The sequence below is a fragment of the Danio aesculapii genome, chromosome 9 (assembly GCF_903798145.1).
Source record: "Danio aesculapii chromosome 9, fDanAes4.1, whole genome shotgun sequence".
Taxonomy (NCBI): domain Eukaryota; kingdom Metazoa; phylum Chordata; class Actinopteri; order Cypriniformes; family Danionidae; genus Danio; species Danio aesculapii.
In genome coordinates this window covers 19426134-19445929 of record NC_079443.1, presented here as the reverse complement: position 1 = coordinate 19445929, position 19796 = coordinate 19426134, and the positions used below count along the sequence as shown (strand labels likewise).

Below are 19796 nucleotides of genomic sequence, written 5' to 3'. Positions count from 1 at the left end.
CGTTGTGCTGCTCAGTAATCTACTACTTCTGCCTTTACAGGATGTCACACATGCGACTGGAAAGCATGTCGAAGTTCTCCCCATCCACTGAAGAAATACTTTCATAAGGACTGCAAATACAAAAGACATCTAATTCACAAAAGTATGTAAATACGTTTTTTTAATACGCAGTGCTTATTATGAACTGTAAGGAAGTGTAAAAATATACAGATCCGCATGTATATGCGATTAAATGAGCTGCGTGAGCTCAAAGCGTGGCGTTGGAGTACAGCTTCAGTTAATGGCCTTTTAAAAGAATAAATAGACATTGTAACTGGCTATAGCTTTTTATGTGTTTATGAGAAGCATTTTGTTTGCAGCCGAATAACTAAAATAAACGTCACAACAACTGAGCTATCTGCTGTAACTTTTAATATACCATTTTGCTATATTTGGATGTGCCACACACCTTATTATATTTATATTAGTGCTAATTATTAATATGTTCTATGCTAGGTGCAACTTCTGACAAAACGTAACGTAATTCACTATAATACAATTTAATGAAATATATGATGATTAGTTTAAGATAGATAGACCGTTATTATGATTGCATAGAAGAGTTACAGAGCAACAAAACAACAGTTTAGCATCTAACGTACTCTCATACTCTTATTCATATTCTTCTTTTATTTATTTTTTATTTTATCCTATTTTATTCTCTAGATTTTATATAGTAGTGCACAGTCCTGTGTTATGTTGTCATTGTCAATTTTTGTTGTTTGATGCAGCACCTTGGTCCTGCAGGAACATTGTTTCGTTTTACTGTATACTGCACTGTATATTGTTGAAATGACTAATGCAAATGAACAAAGTTTTTCAAAATTGTCCTAAGACAGGAATGGTTGTTGTTAAATTGTTTTTAGGATGACTATAATGAAAGGTTTTGACCCACAAACATCTGCTACACAGACTATGATTTTAAGAAAATATTATTTTAATTTAAAAGTCTAATATTTATCAGGAAAAATGTGTATTTTTTGTTTTATTTTTTTTTTACATTTCATGAAACAATTTAGATACAGTTGGTTTTATATTCACACACTCAGACTTTTTCTTTAATAATATAAATAATATAAAGAAAAGTATTCTTTGCACTTTCTAAATAGTCAAACTATATTAGCAGCCAATCACTGTCAATATACAACACTATTCACAGTCAATTAAATAGTGCTAATATTGTTTTGAAGCCATAGTTACACCTGATTTCAGACCAAATATTCAAAGTATCATGGTAAACGCGATAGGGAGCAAGTCACAAGTTTTCATTGAGTGAATATGCATATATAAAACCAACTTGGCTAGTTGGTTTATATAAAACCACCAAGCTAGCTCAGTCAGTAGACCATGAGACTCCTAATCTCAGGGTCGTGGGTTTAAACCCCACGTTGGGCGTTTCTATACTGTACTCTTCCAGAGTGAGTAAAAGGGCTCGCAAAATCACCCTGGACGCCTCGCACCCAGCACACTTACTGTTTGAATTGTTACGGCATATGGTCGGCACTACAGAGCACCAAGCACAAAAACAGAAAGTTTCTTTCCTCAGGCCATCTACCTCATGGACAGTTAAATCCCCTACTGTGCAATAAACGTGCAATACTTTCTCATACGCACTTGTACACAGCACATTATAACAATATACAATGCAATACTTTCTCCATACGCAATTGTACACAGCACCTTATAATCTGTATATTTATAACAAATCTGTACATACAATTCAACATCCAAATCTTTTTTGACTAACTGCATCTCTGTTTAATGTTTATCGACTTTTTTGTCTCATATTTATTTTGTGTTGTCACTTTATGTACACTGGAAGCTTCTGTAGCCAAAACAAATTCCTTGTGTGTGAAGCACACTTGGCAACAAAACTGATTCTGAACTTTACCTCAAATCATTTATCCTACCATGTTAAAACATGTTGTAGTGCAGCTTTGTGCAGGTGACAAACTGTGCTGAGTTTACAAAAATAAAGAAGTAATGTGTTGTTTATGTGTTCTCCAGACTCTGGCTTGCCATGGGTTTAACTAAGCAGTACCTGCGCTATGTGGCGAGTGCTGTGTTTGGAGTGATCGGCAGTCAGAAAGCCAACATCGCCTTCGTGACCCTCAGGGGTGGAGAGAAGGGTCGATATGTTGCAGTGGGGGCCTGCGAACATGTCTTCATATGGGATGTCCGTAAAGCTGAGAAGGTATTTGTTTGAATGTTTTAGAAGATCATTTATTGAATCAGCGCTTCAGTTTATATAAATGTATCACTGATTTTCTCATCTATTCATTTCACAGGTTCTCATACTTGAAGGTAAAAAGCATGAGGTGACATACCTGTGTCCCTCTCCTGATGGAGTGCATATAGCTGTTGGTTATGAGGATGGAGGTGTGCGGATCTTCAGTTTGCTGAACGGTGAAAGCAACGTCTCCTTCAGTGGACACAAATCAGCCGTCTCAGTCATCAAATATGATGCCCTGGGCGCTCGTCTTGTCACTGGCTCAAGAGTAAGACCTCAGTTCATATTAGAATTCATTCATTTTTGAATACAGCTTTTCTTTTTAGCTTGAACTAAACTTGTGTTTCAGGACACAGATGTGATTGTGTGGGATGTCATCAATGAGTGCGGCCTGTACAGACTTAAAGGACACAAAGATGCCATCACACAAATTTTGTTCTTGGAGAGCAAAAACCTGCTGATTACAAGGTAAATCTGACTTTATATTTTATATAGAAATATAATTTTTATATAGAAATCAGCACGTGATGAAAGTTTGTCACAGATATCAATGCACATCAATAAAACATTTAATCACAGAGTACATTTATAAGAGTATGTACAGGAATCAGAGAGTGAAATTCAGTACCTTTTAAGACCTTTTTTAAGACTCTTTCCATACATTTTAAGACCTTATAACCACTTTTCAACCGGAAACACTGGCGAGATTTTAACTTGCAGTATATTTACTAAATATTAATGTAAGAAACTAATCCAAAACTAAAACATTATTCATATACTGAATGAAAATTTATTAAATCTAGCTAATTCAGCAGGCTGGTGCCTATAGAACTGCAGAAATAATGGTGTTGCCTTGATTACTGCAGTAAACAAAGCAGCATGATGTCAAATCTAGCTGGATTTTATTGATTTCATAACCTACACAGCATCGCAGATTTCATTCAGGCAAACATTAGCATACAACCATACATTGCATAAACAAAAAATTATTTAAAAAAATTTATTACCCTGCAAAATTGTATTTAATACTTTTTAAGGGCCTTAAATTTATCTAAATTGAGTTAAATTTTTTGAAACATTCTTAAAGGGAAAGTTTACTCAAAAATAAAAATACTCACCATTTACTCACCCTCAAGTGATTTCAAACCTTCACGAGTTTCTTTTTCTGTTGAACACAAAAGAAGATATTTTGAAGAAAGGTGAAAACCTGTAACCATTGACTTCCATAGTTTAACATCACCATAATTTCTCTGTATATAGTTTTATTTTTAATTTATTGTCCTCTGTTTTGAGTAACAAGATTTTCTTTTGAAACATACAGTTATATACTCAACTCCCAAATACACTTTCATAACTTGCTCCTTTGTTTTGTGTTAATATTTAATGCTGAATGAATAATATAGCTAAATTGACAGATATTTAGCTGTATGTAGTGGTTTGGCACCTGTTATTAATCCATTACATGTTTTCTCAGTTCCAAGGACAGTTTTATAAAGTGGTGGGATTTGGACACTCAGCATTGTTTTAAGACCATGGTGGGACATCGCAGTGAGGTAATTCAAATCACTGTACACTATTGAGACTGCCTTGATCTTTGTAATATAATTAACCCACGAAACGTATTCAACTGTTATGCACAAAATTAAACACTGAAAATGTAGTAACTTGGATGAAACACTCCTAAGAGTGCACATTTCAGGCTTTATGCAGGTATGTCTCATGTATGTGAGGCAAATGTTCGCTGAGATTCAGCTGTTTTTTGCCAGTCATGTTGGCAGAAGCGTCAGAAAAAGAAAACACTCTCTGTCTGTTTTACTAATTTTACAAAAACATATTGTTTTGTTGTAATTATGAATATATACAAATCAAAATAGACCCTTTACAGTTTTTACATTTGTTTTTGTCTTATCAAAACAATAAAAAATGAAAATTATTTTATGAATTAATGTGCTTAACTGCGTGTCCACGTATGAAAGGATGGGATAAGATAAGGTAAATATGTGTCTCCAGCACTTCTCTGATATTAACGTTGTCTTCTCCCTGAAGGTGTGGGGAATGGTGCTGTTAAACCAGGAGAACAGGTTGCTTACAGGGTCTGCTGACAGTGAACTCAGAGCCTGGGACATTCAGGACATCGAGGAGGTAAAGAGATGTTTATTGTGCTGTGTAGATGGGATGCTTTCCGGTACAGTCTTGACTGATTTTTGGTTTTATGTAGAGTATGACTATAAAGTTTATCCTTCTTTATAGGTTAAAGAATTGGGGGAGCCACAGGAGAAGAAAGTCAGAACTCTTCTTGAGGAGAAGGAGGAGGAAGAAGAAGCACCCGATGAAGAGCTAGAAGAAGTAATATTACTTCTTTCCTAAATTCCATAAGAATTATTGATGACAGGATATTGAATTATTAGAAATATGGTGATATGACCACAATGTGAAGCTTAAACTGTAGTTACCACATCTAAAAACACTGTTCAGATGTTGTATTTCAAGATATTTGTCAGGTCTTTGTCCTCAAATAGCTGATTAGTATCGTCTCCTCTCTTAGCGATATAGATTTGTAATGTGGTCAAAACCTGACTGGAACTATTTTAGCTGTGCCTTCATCTGAAACAAATTTCACCAGCCAATCAGAATCAAGCATTAAACAGCCCTGTCGTAAAATTAAATACATTTTGTGTTCAGTGGACATCAGTGATTTGACACGACAGAACAGAGTTAATTTAGTTTAAAAACATTTCCTTCACATGTTTACTGAAGATCTGATGTGTGTCAACAGCGGATTCTCAGCTGTAAGAAAGCCGGGTCTATTCTGAGGGAAGCCAGAGACAGGGTTGTGTCATTGGTTACAGATGCCAAAGCTAAAGTCCTAGCCTGTCATGTAAGTATGTGTTATATATTCAGCTTAGTTAGCTTTTCCTTACCAAGCACAATGAGGAATTTAAAGGTATAGTCTACTTAAAAATGACAATTCTTACTTACCTCTCGCTTGTCACAAACCTGTTTAAGTTTTTTTTTTCTTCTGTTAAACACAAAGGAAGCTATTCTGAAGTAATTTTGGAGAAAAATAGCCATTGACTTTCATAGTATGTACTTTTTTTTGTTCCTACTATGGATGCCAATGGCTTTTGGTCTCCAACATTCTTTAGAATATCTTGTTTAATGCTCAGCAGAAGAAAGAAATTGAGCCAAAAATGAGGAAATTTTCATTTTGGGTAAACTCCCTTTAACGTTTATCATGACACATATTTTTTAAACCTCCACAGGGCCTGGATGCTACCCTTGAAGTTTTTACTGTACTATCAGAGGAGGAGATCCAACGAAAAATGGACAGAAAACTGAAGAAAGCCAAGAAAAAAGCCAAGTATGTTAGACCCTTGTTTTGAAATGTGAAGTTGTTAATGCCAATGATGAAAGAATGGTATCCTGATTAACTGTTATATTGTGCAGATCTCAAGAAGGAGGAGAGGAAGCTTCTGAACCTGTCGTGGAGAGGAAGTTGAAGGATGAGATCATAAAACTGACAAACATAAAGGCGTCATCCAAGATCAGGTCAGTTAGTAATCCTGCATTCAAGCATAGTCCTTGTTTGTCTTACTGTTATCAAGTGTTCAATGCTATTTTTTTGTCATCTACAGATCAATGGACTGCCTTTTGGTTCCTAATGGAGAGATGAAAGTTGTTCTTCTTCTGCAAAATAACACAGTGGAGACGTACACCCTGAAGACTACAGAGAAGAATCCCACTGGCAATAAAACCTCCCGCCTCACACTGAGTGGTCACCGTTCAGATGTCAGGACACTGGCCTTTAGCTCAGATAACATAGCCATCCTTTCTGCCTCTGGAGACACTGTCAAAGTGTGGAACAGGTGAGCATGATGAAGCCACAAATCACATATCTTTTTTTTTTCGCAATACTAAGTTTCTTCTTCTCTCAGGTCCACCTTGCAGGTTATTCGTACCATGGGATGCGAATATGCTCTCTGCTCGATATTTGTTCCTGGAGACAGACAGATTATTTTAGGAACGAAGGTATGAAACGATTCACTTTCTAAAACATCAGTGAAGGTTTGAAAAGAAAATAGATCAACCTTTTTTCTGCAAAAGCTGCTAAATGACAAAAGTGTGGCATCTGTGAAGGAGACCATATGTTCTAACAAGTCTACAGAAAAATGCTGTAAATTTGTGTGAGGAACTAATTGAAATTAGTTTATCATTAGCCCCTTTCACACAGTGATACCGGTAAATATCCGTAAAATTTCCGGAATGACTTTACCGGTAAATTCAAAAAAGCACTGTTCACACAGGCAAGGATGTTAAGGAATTTTTCAGGAAAAGATCATTCACACATCCATTCCAAAATACAGGTAAATTCTGTCATCATTGACTACGTTTACATGGACATCAGTAATCAAATGATTTGCTTTAATTTAATTAAGAGAATAATAAGACTGAGGTGTTTACAGGAGTTGCTTTTTGAGTGTTACTTTCATGATCCTGTTTTACATGTTTAGCACATAATTCGATTAACGTCATCGCGTCACCGCACTATCCGTAATTTCAGGTGTTTAATTTTTAATTTGTGGACTTTAACTGCAGTTTGGCACTTTCACTTTCATTCATGAAAATTTCCTGCATGCCCTCCGTGACAAACGAGATATTGGATGTAACTATGAACTGCTGGAAGTGTTGTTTTAATGAAAGTTCATACGGCATGCTGAATGGAAGAAGAAAAAAACCCTCCGCAAAGTCCGCATTTCACGATGCAGGTGTCTGTGGTCTGCACTGACTCAGTAGGTGCAAAGAGTGTCAAACAGCCGCATGCGCGCGCATATGTGTGTGTGTGTGTGGACTATCCTGTTGCCAAATGCTGCGAAAAGTCTTACATGACGGTAATAATTTGATTAAGGTGTTTACATGTCTGTAATGCACTTCAATAATGCGACTAAAATCAACATACTCCACACATCCTAATTCCATTTCTCTTTAGTTCGATTATGACCCTTAATCTGATTAAATTAATCAAAAATCGCTGTTTACATGGTTAACTCTTAATCAGAGTATTGTCTTAATCGCATTAAAATCGAATCATTGGTGTCCATGTAAACGTAGTCGGTGACCAGAAATAGCCTCTAAACGACTGCGCTTGTATTTGTAAACATTTGACTACATTACAAATTCTGTGGATGGATAATTATTGTGAACAACTTTGATAAAAACATATGAAGGAACACGTCCGCATGTCGAGATGTACATGTGTGTGTGTGTGTGCCAGCGCTCACCGGCTGCTTCACATGCACACAACTGAAGCAACTTGAAGGTAAACAAACAGCGGTTTATCATAAGCATTTTATCGATAATTATTCCCACAGATGGCATTAAGAAGGAACATTGCCGCAACGAATTTACCGGTATTTTCAAAAAGGGCCTGGTCAAACATACAGACCTTTCCAGAAAATTGCCGGTAATTTTCCAGAAAGGTCTGTATGTGTGAAAGGGTCTATTGAATATATTTGTCCACAAATATTATTTTGGCACTAATTTACCATTGTAGCATTTAATATTTTGTAATATGTAATATTAAAATAATTAATCATTTATTTTACTTTAAGTTTTAATAATTTGTAATTCTTTGTTTTATTTTTGTATTATTAGTATTAGTATTAGTATTCTTTTTTTTTTTTTAGATTTCAGGTAGTGGCCAAGACAATGTTTTTCATCTACTTGTTTATTTTTAAAGGTCCTGTGAAAAGGTTTAAAACTTGCATTTTTATTCAGTATCTGAGTCAATCTCAAGCAAAACATGAAGAGAGGGTGGGAGTGTAGCTCCTGCCCTTTTTAAAAACAGCCAATAGCGTTTGTTTTATCACTGCTCTGCCAGTGAGAGTGTATGAGCTCAAGCACATCAAATGTGAAACGTCTTGAAGTGTGTGAGACATTGGTCGAGATTTGATGAGAAATTGAAGTATGAGGTGATGTGTAAGAAAACAATAATCCATTGAGGCGGAAGTGACAAACCACAAGCTTTACATGTTTCTATCTGTTTTATAGCTCCTAAACGTGAATTGTGTCACTACCTTGGAGCGCACTATCTTATAGATATCCTAAAAACTAACAATACTGATACTAACATCTAAAAAACTTTTACATTTCATGGAGCCTTTAATTATAAAATTATTTCATGTAGATACACTTCTGTTGATGTGATTCTTTACTGTGCGAACTGATTCTATTGACATTTTTCTTCACATTTATGTAGCATTGTCCTTATTGTGCCATTTATGTGTCTTGTGTCAGAGTGGGAAGATTCAGATTTTTGACCTGGCCTCAGGAAGCCTCCTAGAGACAACTGAAGCCCATGAAGGAGCTCTTTGGTCCATGTGTCTCTCTCCAGACCAAGTATATCAACCTCTCCATCCATACACAAATACTTTATAGTCTTATCTCTTCAGCCTGTGAATTCCTACTTCTATTCCAAAGACTGTAAGCATTTACTGAGGACTTCAGCTTTATGCGAATGTATTTGACTTTTGGATGTGTCTATACAGAGAGGCATTGTAACTGGGGGTGCTGACAAGACTGTGAAATTCTGGGACTTTGAGCTCATAAAGGATGAGGACTCTATGAAAAACAAGTGAGTAATTATCTTTGATCACAAACCTCAGCTCTCTCATCCAGGTTTCTGCATCACTCTTTTTGGCTTTAATGTATTATTTTTCTGTGTAACCCACAGGAGACTGACAGTGAAGCACACGCGCACACTGCAGTTAGATGAGGATGTGTTGTGTGTTCGCTTCAGTCCTGACCAGAGACTGCTGGCCGTCTCTCTGCTCGACTGTACGGTCAAGATATTTTATACAGACACGCTAAAGGTAAACCACAGCATTCGAATGTAGCCTCTCTTGAATGTTAAATCCTTATGTTAGCACTGTCGCCTCACAGCAAGAAGGTCCCTGGTTCTAGTCCCGACTGGACCAGTTGGCATTTTTGTGTGGAGTTTGCATGTTCTCCCTGTGTTCGTGTGGGTTTCCTCCGGGTGCTTCAGTTTTCCCCACAGTTCGAAGACTGTAAATGACTATATGGCGCTATAGGTGAATTGGATGAACTAAATTGACCGAAGTGAATGTACAGTTGAAGTCAGAATTAATATTAAATACATTTTTTTAGGAACCATTTTAAGCTCAAAATTAAGCAATTTTTTTTGACTGTCTACAGAACAAACCATCGTTATACAATAACTTGCCTAATTACCCTAACCTGCCTAGTTAACCTAATTAACCAAGTTAAGCCTTTCAATGTCACTTTAAGCTGTATAGAAGTGTCTTGAAAAATATCTAGTCAAATATTCTGTCTGTCATCATGGCAAAGGTAAAATAAATCAGTTATTAGAAATGAGTTCTTAAAACTTATTATGTTTAGAAATGTTTAGAAAAAAAATCTGCTCTCCGCTAAACAGAAGTTGGGGGAAAAAATAAACAGGGGGGCTAATAATTCAGGAGGGCTAATAATTCTGACTTCAACTGTATGTGAATACATGGGTGAGTCTATGAGTGTTTCCCAGTTCTAGGTTGCTGCAATAAGGACATCTTTTGCGTAAAACATATGCTGGAATAGCTGGTGGTTCATTCTGCTGTCGCTACCCCTGATGAATAAGAGACTAAGGAAAATGAATGAATGGATTTACTAAAGGACATTTTCTCCACCAATGAACCTTTTCACATTTTCGGGTCATCATAGTTGGGTAAACTTAAAGAGCGATGAATGGGAGACTACCAGAACTTATTTGTTTTGTATTCCTCAAATGTGCTCAAATAATAAAAGAAACCCAATGATAGTGTTTATACCACTTTCAAAAGTATGAGAAAAAAAATTGTGTGTGTGTAGACTGATAATGGCAGCCAGAAGAGATGACAGTTAAAGGATCCTCTATATAAACATTTACAGTATTTGGGGGTGATCTGACCACGCTAACTTAAAAAGCCTGATATTTTCATCTAGTAATTACATGTCTCAAATGCTTCTCCAGAGCTGCATTTGATTGTACTATATGGAATGAAAGAATCTCTGATTTTGTATACTGTTGATGGTGTAAAAAAGAAAAGCGTTGCTCCTAAATATAGTTTATTCAATCTTGCCACAAATGTTCTAAGCAGAGTGTTGATGGTATAATCAACTGCAAATCTAACTGAGTATGTGTATTGACTGATTTTTAATTCATGTGTTCGTCTTTCGTATGCTATATGAATGTTGCATGGATAGATGGACAAATGGATAGAATGACAGATGGACGGATCAACGGACAAATGGATGGGCACATAGTCAGATGAATGGAAACATAGACAGATGGATGGATGGGCTGTCAATAATGTAATATGGCATTGTCATGGCTACAAGTATAAAGTAACTGTACCCAAAACAACAGCAGTTCTATAGAGCAGTGTTATTCAACTGGTGGGTTGCAGAAGCATTTTGATTGGGTTGTGCGGAGACTGTTTTACTGTAATTTAGAAAGAACTCTGTCTATCTATACTGTAAATGTGTTGTGGCTTAATGACCATGGCAAAAGTGAGCCCCATTGTCAAACTCTTTGGAGAACCACAGCTTTAGGGGCCGATAACACCGAACACGTTTTTCCGATCTCAGAACATGAGGTGCTCTGTACTGCCTGTTTTGTTGACAAGAAAAAAAAGAAGTGCGGTGCTAAGCAACAACTGAATCAGCTGCGTATTGTGCATGAGCGTTGCTGTTGATATTGTTAGAATTGTAATATTTATTAACATTGTGCTATTCAAGATTTGTGAAGTCATACAGCTCCAGACACCGCAAAACAGCAACCACTAGTCTCTACTCCATCTTTAAAAGACTCCATAGTCATATTGACAACACAAACACGGTTGTCACCTCAACAGAAACTCCACCTTTGCTTTCATTTGTTCGGAGAATGATATAACACGCTTTTTCCGCTCTGACTTTCTTTAACTGCGGGTCACACAGCACGCAACGGCAAAAATGCGAGGCGCAGCAGGCGTTAAAGAGCCCCTATTATAGGTTTTTGAAAATGACCTTCCATGCAGTGTGTAACACAGCTCTAGGTGAAGTAAAATATCTAGCTAAGGCTTAAATCTGAAAGTGCACCATGTTTAAAACTATTGATTCATCTATGAAAGAGTCGACTTAGAATGGTTCAAATGAATCATCGTTATAACGAATCTTTAGCCGTGTCAGCCCACTCATTTGTTGCTCGCGCAGACCCGGTAAAATTGAACCCCACCCCTGACTCCACCCACAAACTGTAAAAAGAAAAAGAGGAAGACAAACACTGTAGCAGATCCCAGTTGAATCAAGTCGCTTAGACGCTGTGCTCTGAAGTGCGAGGGAAAGTTAGTGTTACTTTCTTTACCCAAAGATGAGGCTGTGAAGAGTCAGTGGTTGAAATTTATTTTTGCAAAAATACCTCAGCATTATATAACAATGTTGATAAGCCGTAGTGGGTATTTCTCTCTGTCTCACGCTGAACGCAGTCGACCAATCGGACCAATCAGAACAGATTAGCATCTTGCTAAGGAGGGGTTTGGGAACAAATGAATCGCTGAACGAATCATATGGGAGTCGTTGGGATAATTAAGTAAAAATAAATGCATATTATAAGACAATGAAAGTATTTTTTGACCTTGCATGCATATCAGCCTGTTGTTGGAGAACCTCAAAACCAAAATACGACCTATTTTAAATTCATAATAGGGTCTCTTTAAAATGCGAGGCTGGCAGGGTGCATAACCAGCACGCAGTTCGCTCATAGCCATTAGAAAATCATTCAAAAGATGTGCCTCTCAATGCAAAAAAAAGTATGATTAGGGCCCTAGAGGATAGAATAATAAAAGATTTGCCCTCTCTCTGTTTCTCTGTGCTGTAGTTCTTCCTGTCACTGTATGGACACAAGCTGCCTGTTCTGTGTCTGGACATTTCACATGTGAGTCAGCTTACTAATACTCCAGTTCCTGTAAGTCAATTCGACTGTTTGTGCTGAAATGTTGATTGTGGGTTCTGCAGGACAGCGCTTTAATAGCCACAGGCTCGGCTGACAGAAACGTGAAGATCTGGGGATTGGACTTTGGAGACTGTCATCGCTCCATGTTTGCTCATGACGACAGGTAATAAAGAGTCTGCTGCTCGTATAATGTGACACATAGTTGGCACGTCTGTTCTCCATCACATTACCTGTGTGGTTTTCAGTTATATTGTTAGTGAAAGTTATAATAGCGCTCTGACAAGTGCAGTGTGTTTTCAGCGTTCGGTCAGGTGTCACCCTCCTACCTCTCTGTAATCGCTGGATGACATCAGTCCAGATGGTCATTATTTGTCATCCGCTGTTTGTCTTTTCCTCCGCAGTGTCATGTTTCTTCAGTTTGTCCCTAAAACCCATCTGTTCTTCACTGCCGGAAAGGACAGAAAGATCAAGCAGTGGGACGCTGACAAGTTTGAGCACATCCAGACGTTGGAGGTGACCTTCTCTCCATACCCGGACTAGGCATTTTTCCATAGCCGGAATGAATTTTCCATAGGCCGCCGAAGTGGAAGTAGCTGTTATATTTGAAAGATTAGAGTTATAATAAGAGCCTAGTCAATATACAACAGAGGCTGATTGCATTACGCAAACTGTGGTCTGCTTTTGCTTAGGCCTGAATCAATGTAATCACTGACAAAGATGAATTGGAATGCTTGTATTATTACATGTGCTCTCTGACTTTGACTGTTTTTGAACGTTGACCTCTGGATGTTCTTCAGGGTCATCATCGGGAGGTCTGGTGCCTGGCCATCAGCCCCAATGGAGATCACATTGTGTCCTCGTCTCATGATAAATCCCTCAGGCTGTGGGAGAGAACGAGGGAGCCAATTATCTTGGAAGAGGAGAAAGAGATGGTGAGTGCTTGGTTTTTCAGTGGAAAACAGGTATGATGTGATAATATGCGGATCTGAAAGGTGTTTGAATACTATATGTCAGGAGTTCAAACTGATCGCTGGTGTTTTGTTTGTTTATGTTAGAGTAACCAAGACATAACCTGTAAAGCCCTCTTCTGGAAAGGGGGAGTGCAGCTCATTTGCATTTAAAGAGACATAGATGAAAACATTATGTTATAGATTTCACCTAAAAAAAGTGGCATTTAGGCATGTATAATAAATGATCTGAGAGAGCTGTAACTTCACACACACAATCCTGAGGATACCTGAGTCTTTCATTACAAAAAAGGGGCATAATCAGGGGACCACGTAAGATATACCTTTACGTGAGTCTAGACATCTGGGAATTTAAGCTGTTGAACAAAGGTGTACCTCCAGTCTTGGCCTTTTTTCTGAAAAAATTAAACAAGACATTTAATATTGTTCATAAATAAAATGTTACTTTATTTAATGACCTACTCATTAAAACCCTATTAAGGCTTGTTAAAAACTAAATGGATTAAGACTCATTAAACCTACATGTAATAAATTGAAATCCCTACCAATTTTTAATTGAAACACATGATTTTCAAAATTTGTAACCTTGTGTTATTAATAAACAAGTTTTACTTTTACCTAATAATTAGGAAGTATGGTTTGTCATTCCATTGTTATGCAGATGATAGTCAGATCTTTGTGCCGCTTAGGAAAAATGACTCTGTCAAACTCGCTCCTTGATTGTCTTAGTAGAATGAAGGCTTGGACGGCTTTTAACTTTTTAAGTTTTAATGTAAACAAAACAGAAGTAAAGGTTTTTGAAGGTACCGTTGGGACTCCTCTATTTAATTTGGGTTCGTTAGCTCAGCATATTAAGCCTACAGTCACAAATTTAGGGATGAAATTTTACTCAGATTTTAAATTTGACAATCAGATTAGAGCGGTAGTTAAAAAAATCTTTTTTTTTAAATTAAGACAACAACAAAAAATAAAGCAATATATACCAAAACACCAGTTTGAGACAGTAATCCATGCTTTTGTGACCACTCTGTTAGATTACTGTAATGCACTGTATGTCGGGAGTAGCAGGTCAGCTATTGCCTGTTTGCAAATGGTGCAAAATGCTGCAGCATGTCTGTTAACTGGTACTCGCAAATATGACCATGTTTCCCCCGTGTAAGCTTCACTTCATTGGTTGCCAGTTCATTTTAAAATACAGATTAAGATTCTTTTATTTGATTTCAAATCTCTAAATAGTCTTGCTCTACCTTATATCTCTGAGCTGATACACCCCTATGAGCCCTCTTGTTCTCTCAGATCAGCTGATCAGCTTCTCCTGATTGTGCCAAAAACTGAGCGTACGCTTAGAGGAGATTGTGCTTTCGGTGTGGCGGGTCCTAGACTTTGGAATGAGTTGCTGCTGCCCATTAGACAGGCCTCTTCCATGTTTTCATTTAAATCAGCTCCTAAAACTTATTTCTTTTCATTGGCATTTGACACCTGATCTTAATAGCTGGTTATTTTAATTGATTTGCCTTTTTAGGCAGTTTAGCTATATTTTATCTTGTATTTTATATACGATTATGCTTATTTTGTTGTATATTTTTGTAAAGCACTTTGGCTCACTTCTGTGTTTGTAAAGTGCTCTATAATTAAAGTTTGACTTGACTTGACTCACTTGATTTTAATTTAAATTATAAAACTATTATTGCTTTCATTATATGGAGAAAAAATACTTAGCATCCTGAGTGTACCTCACTGATCATTACTATGTATGATTACTGTGTTTTTATCAAATATGTTTGCGAACTGCTATTTCTATTTCAAAGAATCTCAAGAATACCAGAAAATAGACTATACAATATATTAGGTGACCTGTGTAATGTTTATCTTCTCAGGAGAGGGAAGCAGAATTTGAGGAGTCATTGGCTAAAGGTGATGATCCTGTGGTGAGTGTCTCTCTCATACTCTCAGGTCAGTTATTTGGGTTTTATCTCTCTCCATGGTCTCAGTCTTTCTGTGTGTATCTTACAGGTTCCTGGAGAGACTAAAGGTGAAGCAGAGCCTGCTGGGAGAAAGACTGTTGAGACTGTGAAAGCTGTGAGTCTACAGAACTGTCCAGATAAAGAGCTTCCCTCCTTTATATACAGTAATGAAGAAATGACACCCTCGTCTGTTTCTATAGGCTGAGCGAATAATGGAGGCCATTGAGCTTTACAGAGAGGAAAGCAAAAACCTGGAGGAGCACAAAGCCGCTTGTGAGGCAGCGGGGAAAAAGGTATGAGTTTTTCTTGAAATACAAAAGGCTAAAAGCCCATTAAGAGATGAAAAAATGTGAACTTTGTCAGTCTGCAAGGTTTGAGAAGCTCATGAAATATGGATTTTACACATATTGATGCTGGTGCATTACTTGTTTTGACCCTTGTTTTTTTGTGCTCTTCATAGTTACCACCTCTTAAGATGAACCCCATTCTTGTGGCATTTGGAAATATCTCAGTGAGTGTCTGTAGTATTTATTAGTACTGGGTTTGTCAGATTTGGTCAATACAGTAATCAGAGGCTTAACATGTATTGGCACATACTAATAATTAAATATATTTTTCAAATAATGCTTTAATGCTGGGCTTGTTGGTTGTCATATTTGTTTCATAATTAGAGATGTACAGTGTACACCATTACCATATTTAGATGTAATTTAAAAATGATTTTTTTTTTTGTAATTTGGTTAATATTTGAGGTGCACAATGTAAGTACATTTATGTATAAAACGTGCATTAAAATGTTTTTATATAGGTTCAAAAAGACCTGTATGTTGGATTATTGAATTTAGCTGTAATACTAGATTAATGTATATATTAAAGGGGTCATGAACTGAGAAACCAAAATTAACTTGGTCATTTGGCTCATTAGAGGTCATAGTACTATAAAAACATCCTGTAGGTTTCAGAACTCAACACTTGTGGTTTCCTCTAAAATCAGCTTATTTTGAATTGAAGTCTGCGAAACCACAGGATCTGGATTGTTCTACTTTGTGATGTAATAGGGTGAATAAGTCCCGCCTCCAGAGAAGATTGATGACTACTTTTAATCACTGCTTGTTTAGCCCTATTAATATGCAAAACTGTTTACTTCTGACTATCAGCCACGCCCATTCCAACAGTTTTCTGATAAAGAGGGTCAAAGACTTCGATGTGATGTTTTATGATGTAAAAAATCTTTGATAAATTATAAGTGGACCTCATCGAACAATACAAAATAAAAGAACTGAGGTAGTTCATGATCCCTTTAAAAATAGATACATTTGCTATTCGTTAATTAATAATGTAAAAAATTGTTGTGATGCCTTTTATTTGTTGTATTTATTATATTTAATGAAAGGCCATCTTGATCAAAGGTATTTATCAGTTACTGAGCATAATGTAATTTTAAGGCAACATAATGTACATATAAATGAAGTGTTGTTGGTAATAAACCACTGTAAAGAGCTGAAGTTTTAATGTGATATCGGTCACCTTTATCTCCACAGCCCTCTCGATATGTTCTGGAGGTGCTGAAGAAGGTTCGGTCCAGGTGAGAGATCTTCCTCAGCTCAGTCAAAAGCACATCCAGCATCTATTTTTCCCCATCTGTCGTGCATAGTAATGTTTGGGTCAGTCTGAGTTTTCCTCACCTCTGTCTCTGTGTTGCGTTGATAGTGAGCTGGAGGTGTCTCTACTGGTGCTGCCCTTTCCATATGTCCCTGATCTCCTGAAGCTCTTCAATGCTTATGTAAAGGAGGGTCTGGAGGTTGAGCTGGTTTGCCGCTGCCTCTTCTTCCTGCTCAGGTGCTCATCTGGAGATGTCGCATTAACACACTTCAGTTTTCCAATTAACAGCCTTTTAACGTATACTCCATTTGATAGCAAGTGCTCGACACATGCATACTAGAAAGATTCATCCCTGTCCAGTGTCTGCTCTAAATAATAAAAAGCAGAGGCACTACATGCAAATATACTGTCAATTTTGAGCTTTTTGTTTTATTTTAAAGGTTTTTTTTCTCTCCAATGGAAAGAAGACATCCAAAATACACTTTTAAGTGTTTCTTTTGTCACACTTTGTCTAAAGATTTCAATTGTAATAGATATTTAAAGGCTGTTTTCTTAAAAGTAGGTTTTTCCTCCTGCACTGCAGTACAAAAAAATGCTTTTCCTAACAGACTTTTTGTATCGTTTTTAGTCCAAATATCTAAAAATTCTTAAATCAAGAAGCATTTTCTTCACATATAAAAATATTGTCTTGTTTTTGGAAGTAATATGTAAAAATAAATAAAACAAACAAAATATTCTGTCAATGGGGTAAGCAAAATAATCTCATTTTAAAGCTTAAAAAAAACTATTTTGCTTACCTCATCGGCAGATTATTTTGCTTGTTTTAAGAAAACACTGACTTCATTTTGGTGTTATTTTCTGAAAACTAGACAATATTCTTCTTGATTTAAAATTGTTTTGATATTTGGACTAAATGAGACACAAACTAAGTAACTAAATATTTTATTCTAAATACTGTGTAGATAATCTATATTCTGGACATATGTAGCTCATACATAACTTGCCTGATTTTATAAGACATATTCTACAAAAGTTAGATTTTTTTTTTCTGGCTGTTGACAGTATTTTCTGAATTATGACTGTAATATGCTTAAACAATCAGTTTGAACCTGAATTCATCCAGTGTTCAGATTTTTGTACTAGAAATGTATGCAAATGAACACACATTTATTTAAATAATGCCTTGCATCTTAAAACATGACATTTTAGAAAACTTGTAATAGAAAAAAATCCATTCTTAATGTAATAAACCAACTGAGAAAGTATGGTGGTGATTATTATTGTTTTTACAGTATTAGTATTTTTTTTATCCTATTCACCTGCAGTGTATTGGCATAAATCTAAAGTTACTGCTGTTTTCCTTTGTCTATTTGAGGCTCCTGACTAACAGTTCCCTCCTTTACCATTTACCCAGAGTCCACTTTGGTCAGATCACCAGTAATCAGATGCTGCTGTCAGTGATTGATGAGTTACGGGCCAACACGATCTCTCAAGTGCGAGAGATCAGGGTAAGTTTGGACTGTATGCTGTAGCCACTAAGATCTCACCTCTCATACGAACAGATTGGGTAAGGCTGTGTTTTCTCATTTTACTGTTTTCAGGATGTCCTGGGTTTCAACAGCGCTGGTCTTCAGTTCCTGCAGCGGGAGATCGAGAGCAGAGAAGATGTGACGTTCTTTGCTGATGCCACAGACCGCTTTGAAGAAAAGAGGAGAAAGAGGAGGAAACGGGAAAGAGTTATTCTCACAATCACATGAAACCAGGACAAAACTGACATGACGCTACTGCTATGTGCTTTTACAGTCAGCATGTATGTATGTATGTATTCATTGTTCTTTTGTACTCGTCTGAAGTTCATAAAGGTGAATTTATCCACAAATCAACTTAATGAGGCTATTGTGTTGCTTTTATACTTCAGTGTTTTTCCATATCAACAGTAATTGATAAACCTTTAAAAATGGACCTGCTGTGATCTCAGAGGTTGTGAAGTTTGCTGATTTCTGCTTTTAACATGAATTCAACTTTGTTTTAAAACAATCATGTTTAATTGCAGAATTAGTGCAAAAAAACACAAATTCCCACTCTATGCTGTGGAAATGCGTACATAATTTGCATATAAATTAATATTTTGCAACTTGAAATGTATTGTTTCTGTATAAAACCAATAGCTCTGAATTAATGTTTTTATATTTTTTGTAGTTCGTCATTTGCTTGTCATTTGCAGTGCTTAACGGGACTAGTTGTTTTCTCTCATTAAAACTATTAAAGGGATTATTGACCCAAAAATGAAAATGTACTCAATATTTACACACTCAAATGGTTACAAACCTTTAGGGGCCCTGTTATACACCTGGCGCAAAAAGGCACAAGATGTGTTTGCCGTGATTTGTTGCTATTTTCAGACCAGCGCAAACCTAATTTTCATGTTTTGCACCACTTTGTTTAAATAGCAAATCCATTTGTGCCACTTTGTGGACTCATGGGTGTGCTGGTCTAAAAAGTAGGTGTGTTAAGGTGCATTCTTGGTGCTTTGCTATTTTGAGAAACTGAAATAAACTGCGCCATTGACCATCTAAAAGCAGGTCTGAAGTCCAGCGGGTTTAAGTGGGTTTAAATTGCTTACACATAACTTAATACACAAAGGATGTAGAGAAATACACAAACATCTTTACATATAAAAACAATTAAAAGATTAAAATGTTACAACATTATTTTCTACATAAATAAAAAAATAAAAAAAGAGAAAGTGAAGAGGCCGAATGGAGGAGGCTCATTCTTTATCCTCGCTGCAGATGGTCTGTTTAACCATTTTTTCACTAGTGAAACATTCAGTTAGTGACATTAGTGAAACAGTTTTTCCACTTACAAAGTCCGCCATTTAAAATGCGATGGCGCAATGCAACTGGCTCTTAAGGGGAATGGAAGATGAGAATAATTGGTTTAATGCACGTTATGCTCAAAACACACCCATAACTCTTTAAGAGTATAAGCACAACCCAGACCATGCG

At 36.6% G+C, this 19796-nt stretch overlaps 1 protein-coding gene across 1 annotated transcript; it reads left to right on the top strand.

Moving 5' to 3' along the window:
* Nucleotides 1-40: 40 nt before the first annotated feature.
* On the top strand, nt 41-18676 carry wdr3 (WD repeat domain 3). Its single transcript, XM_056465170.1, has 27 exons — nt 41-142; nt 2047-2233; nt 2328-2537; nt 2619-2737; nt 3744-3822; nt 4316-4411; nt 4520-4615; nt 5046-5147; nt 5533-5630; nt 5717-5818; nt 5905-6135; nt 6205-6298; nt 8564-8665; nt 8815-8900; nt 9000-9138; nt 12180-12236; nt 12317-12417; nt 12656-12767; nt 13052-13186; nt 15100-15150; nt 15236-15301; nt 15387-15479; nt 15647-15697; nt 16728-16771; nt 16897-17025; nt 18203-18296; nt 18390-18676. The coding sequence occupies exons 2-27, from the start codon at nt 2060-2062 to the stop codon at nt 18543-18545; spliced, it is 2817 nt and encodes a 938-aa protein (XP_056321145.1). The 5' UTR covers nt 41-142; nt 2047-2059; the 3' UTR covers nt 18546-18676.
* Nucleotides 18677-19796: the final 1120 nt, after the last annotated feature.

Coding starts and splice junctions, on each gene's coding strand:
- wdr3 (XM_056465170.1), top strand. CDS start 2,060: ATGGGTTTAACTAAGCAGTACCTGCGCTATGTGGCGAGTGCTGTGTTT. Junction 9,139..12,179: donor TTTATACAGACACGCTAAAG/GTAAACCACAGC, acceptor TCTGTGCTGTAG/TTCTTCCTGTCACTGTATGG. Junction 17,026..18,202: donor TGCCTCTTCTTCCTGCTCAG/GTGCTCATCTGG, acceptor CCATTTACCCAG/AGTCCACTTTGGTCAGATCA.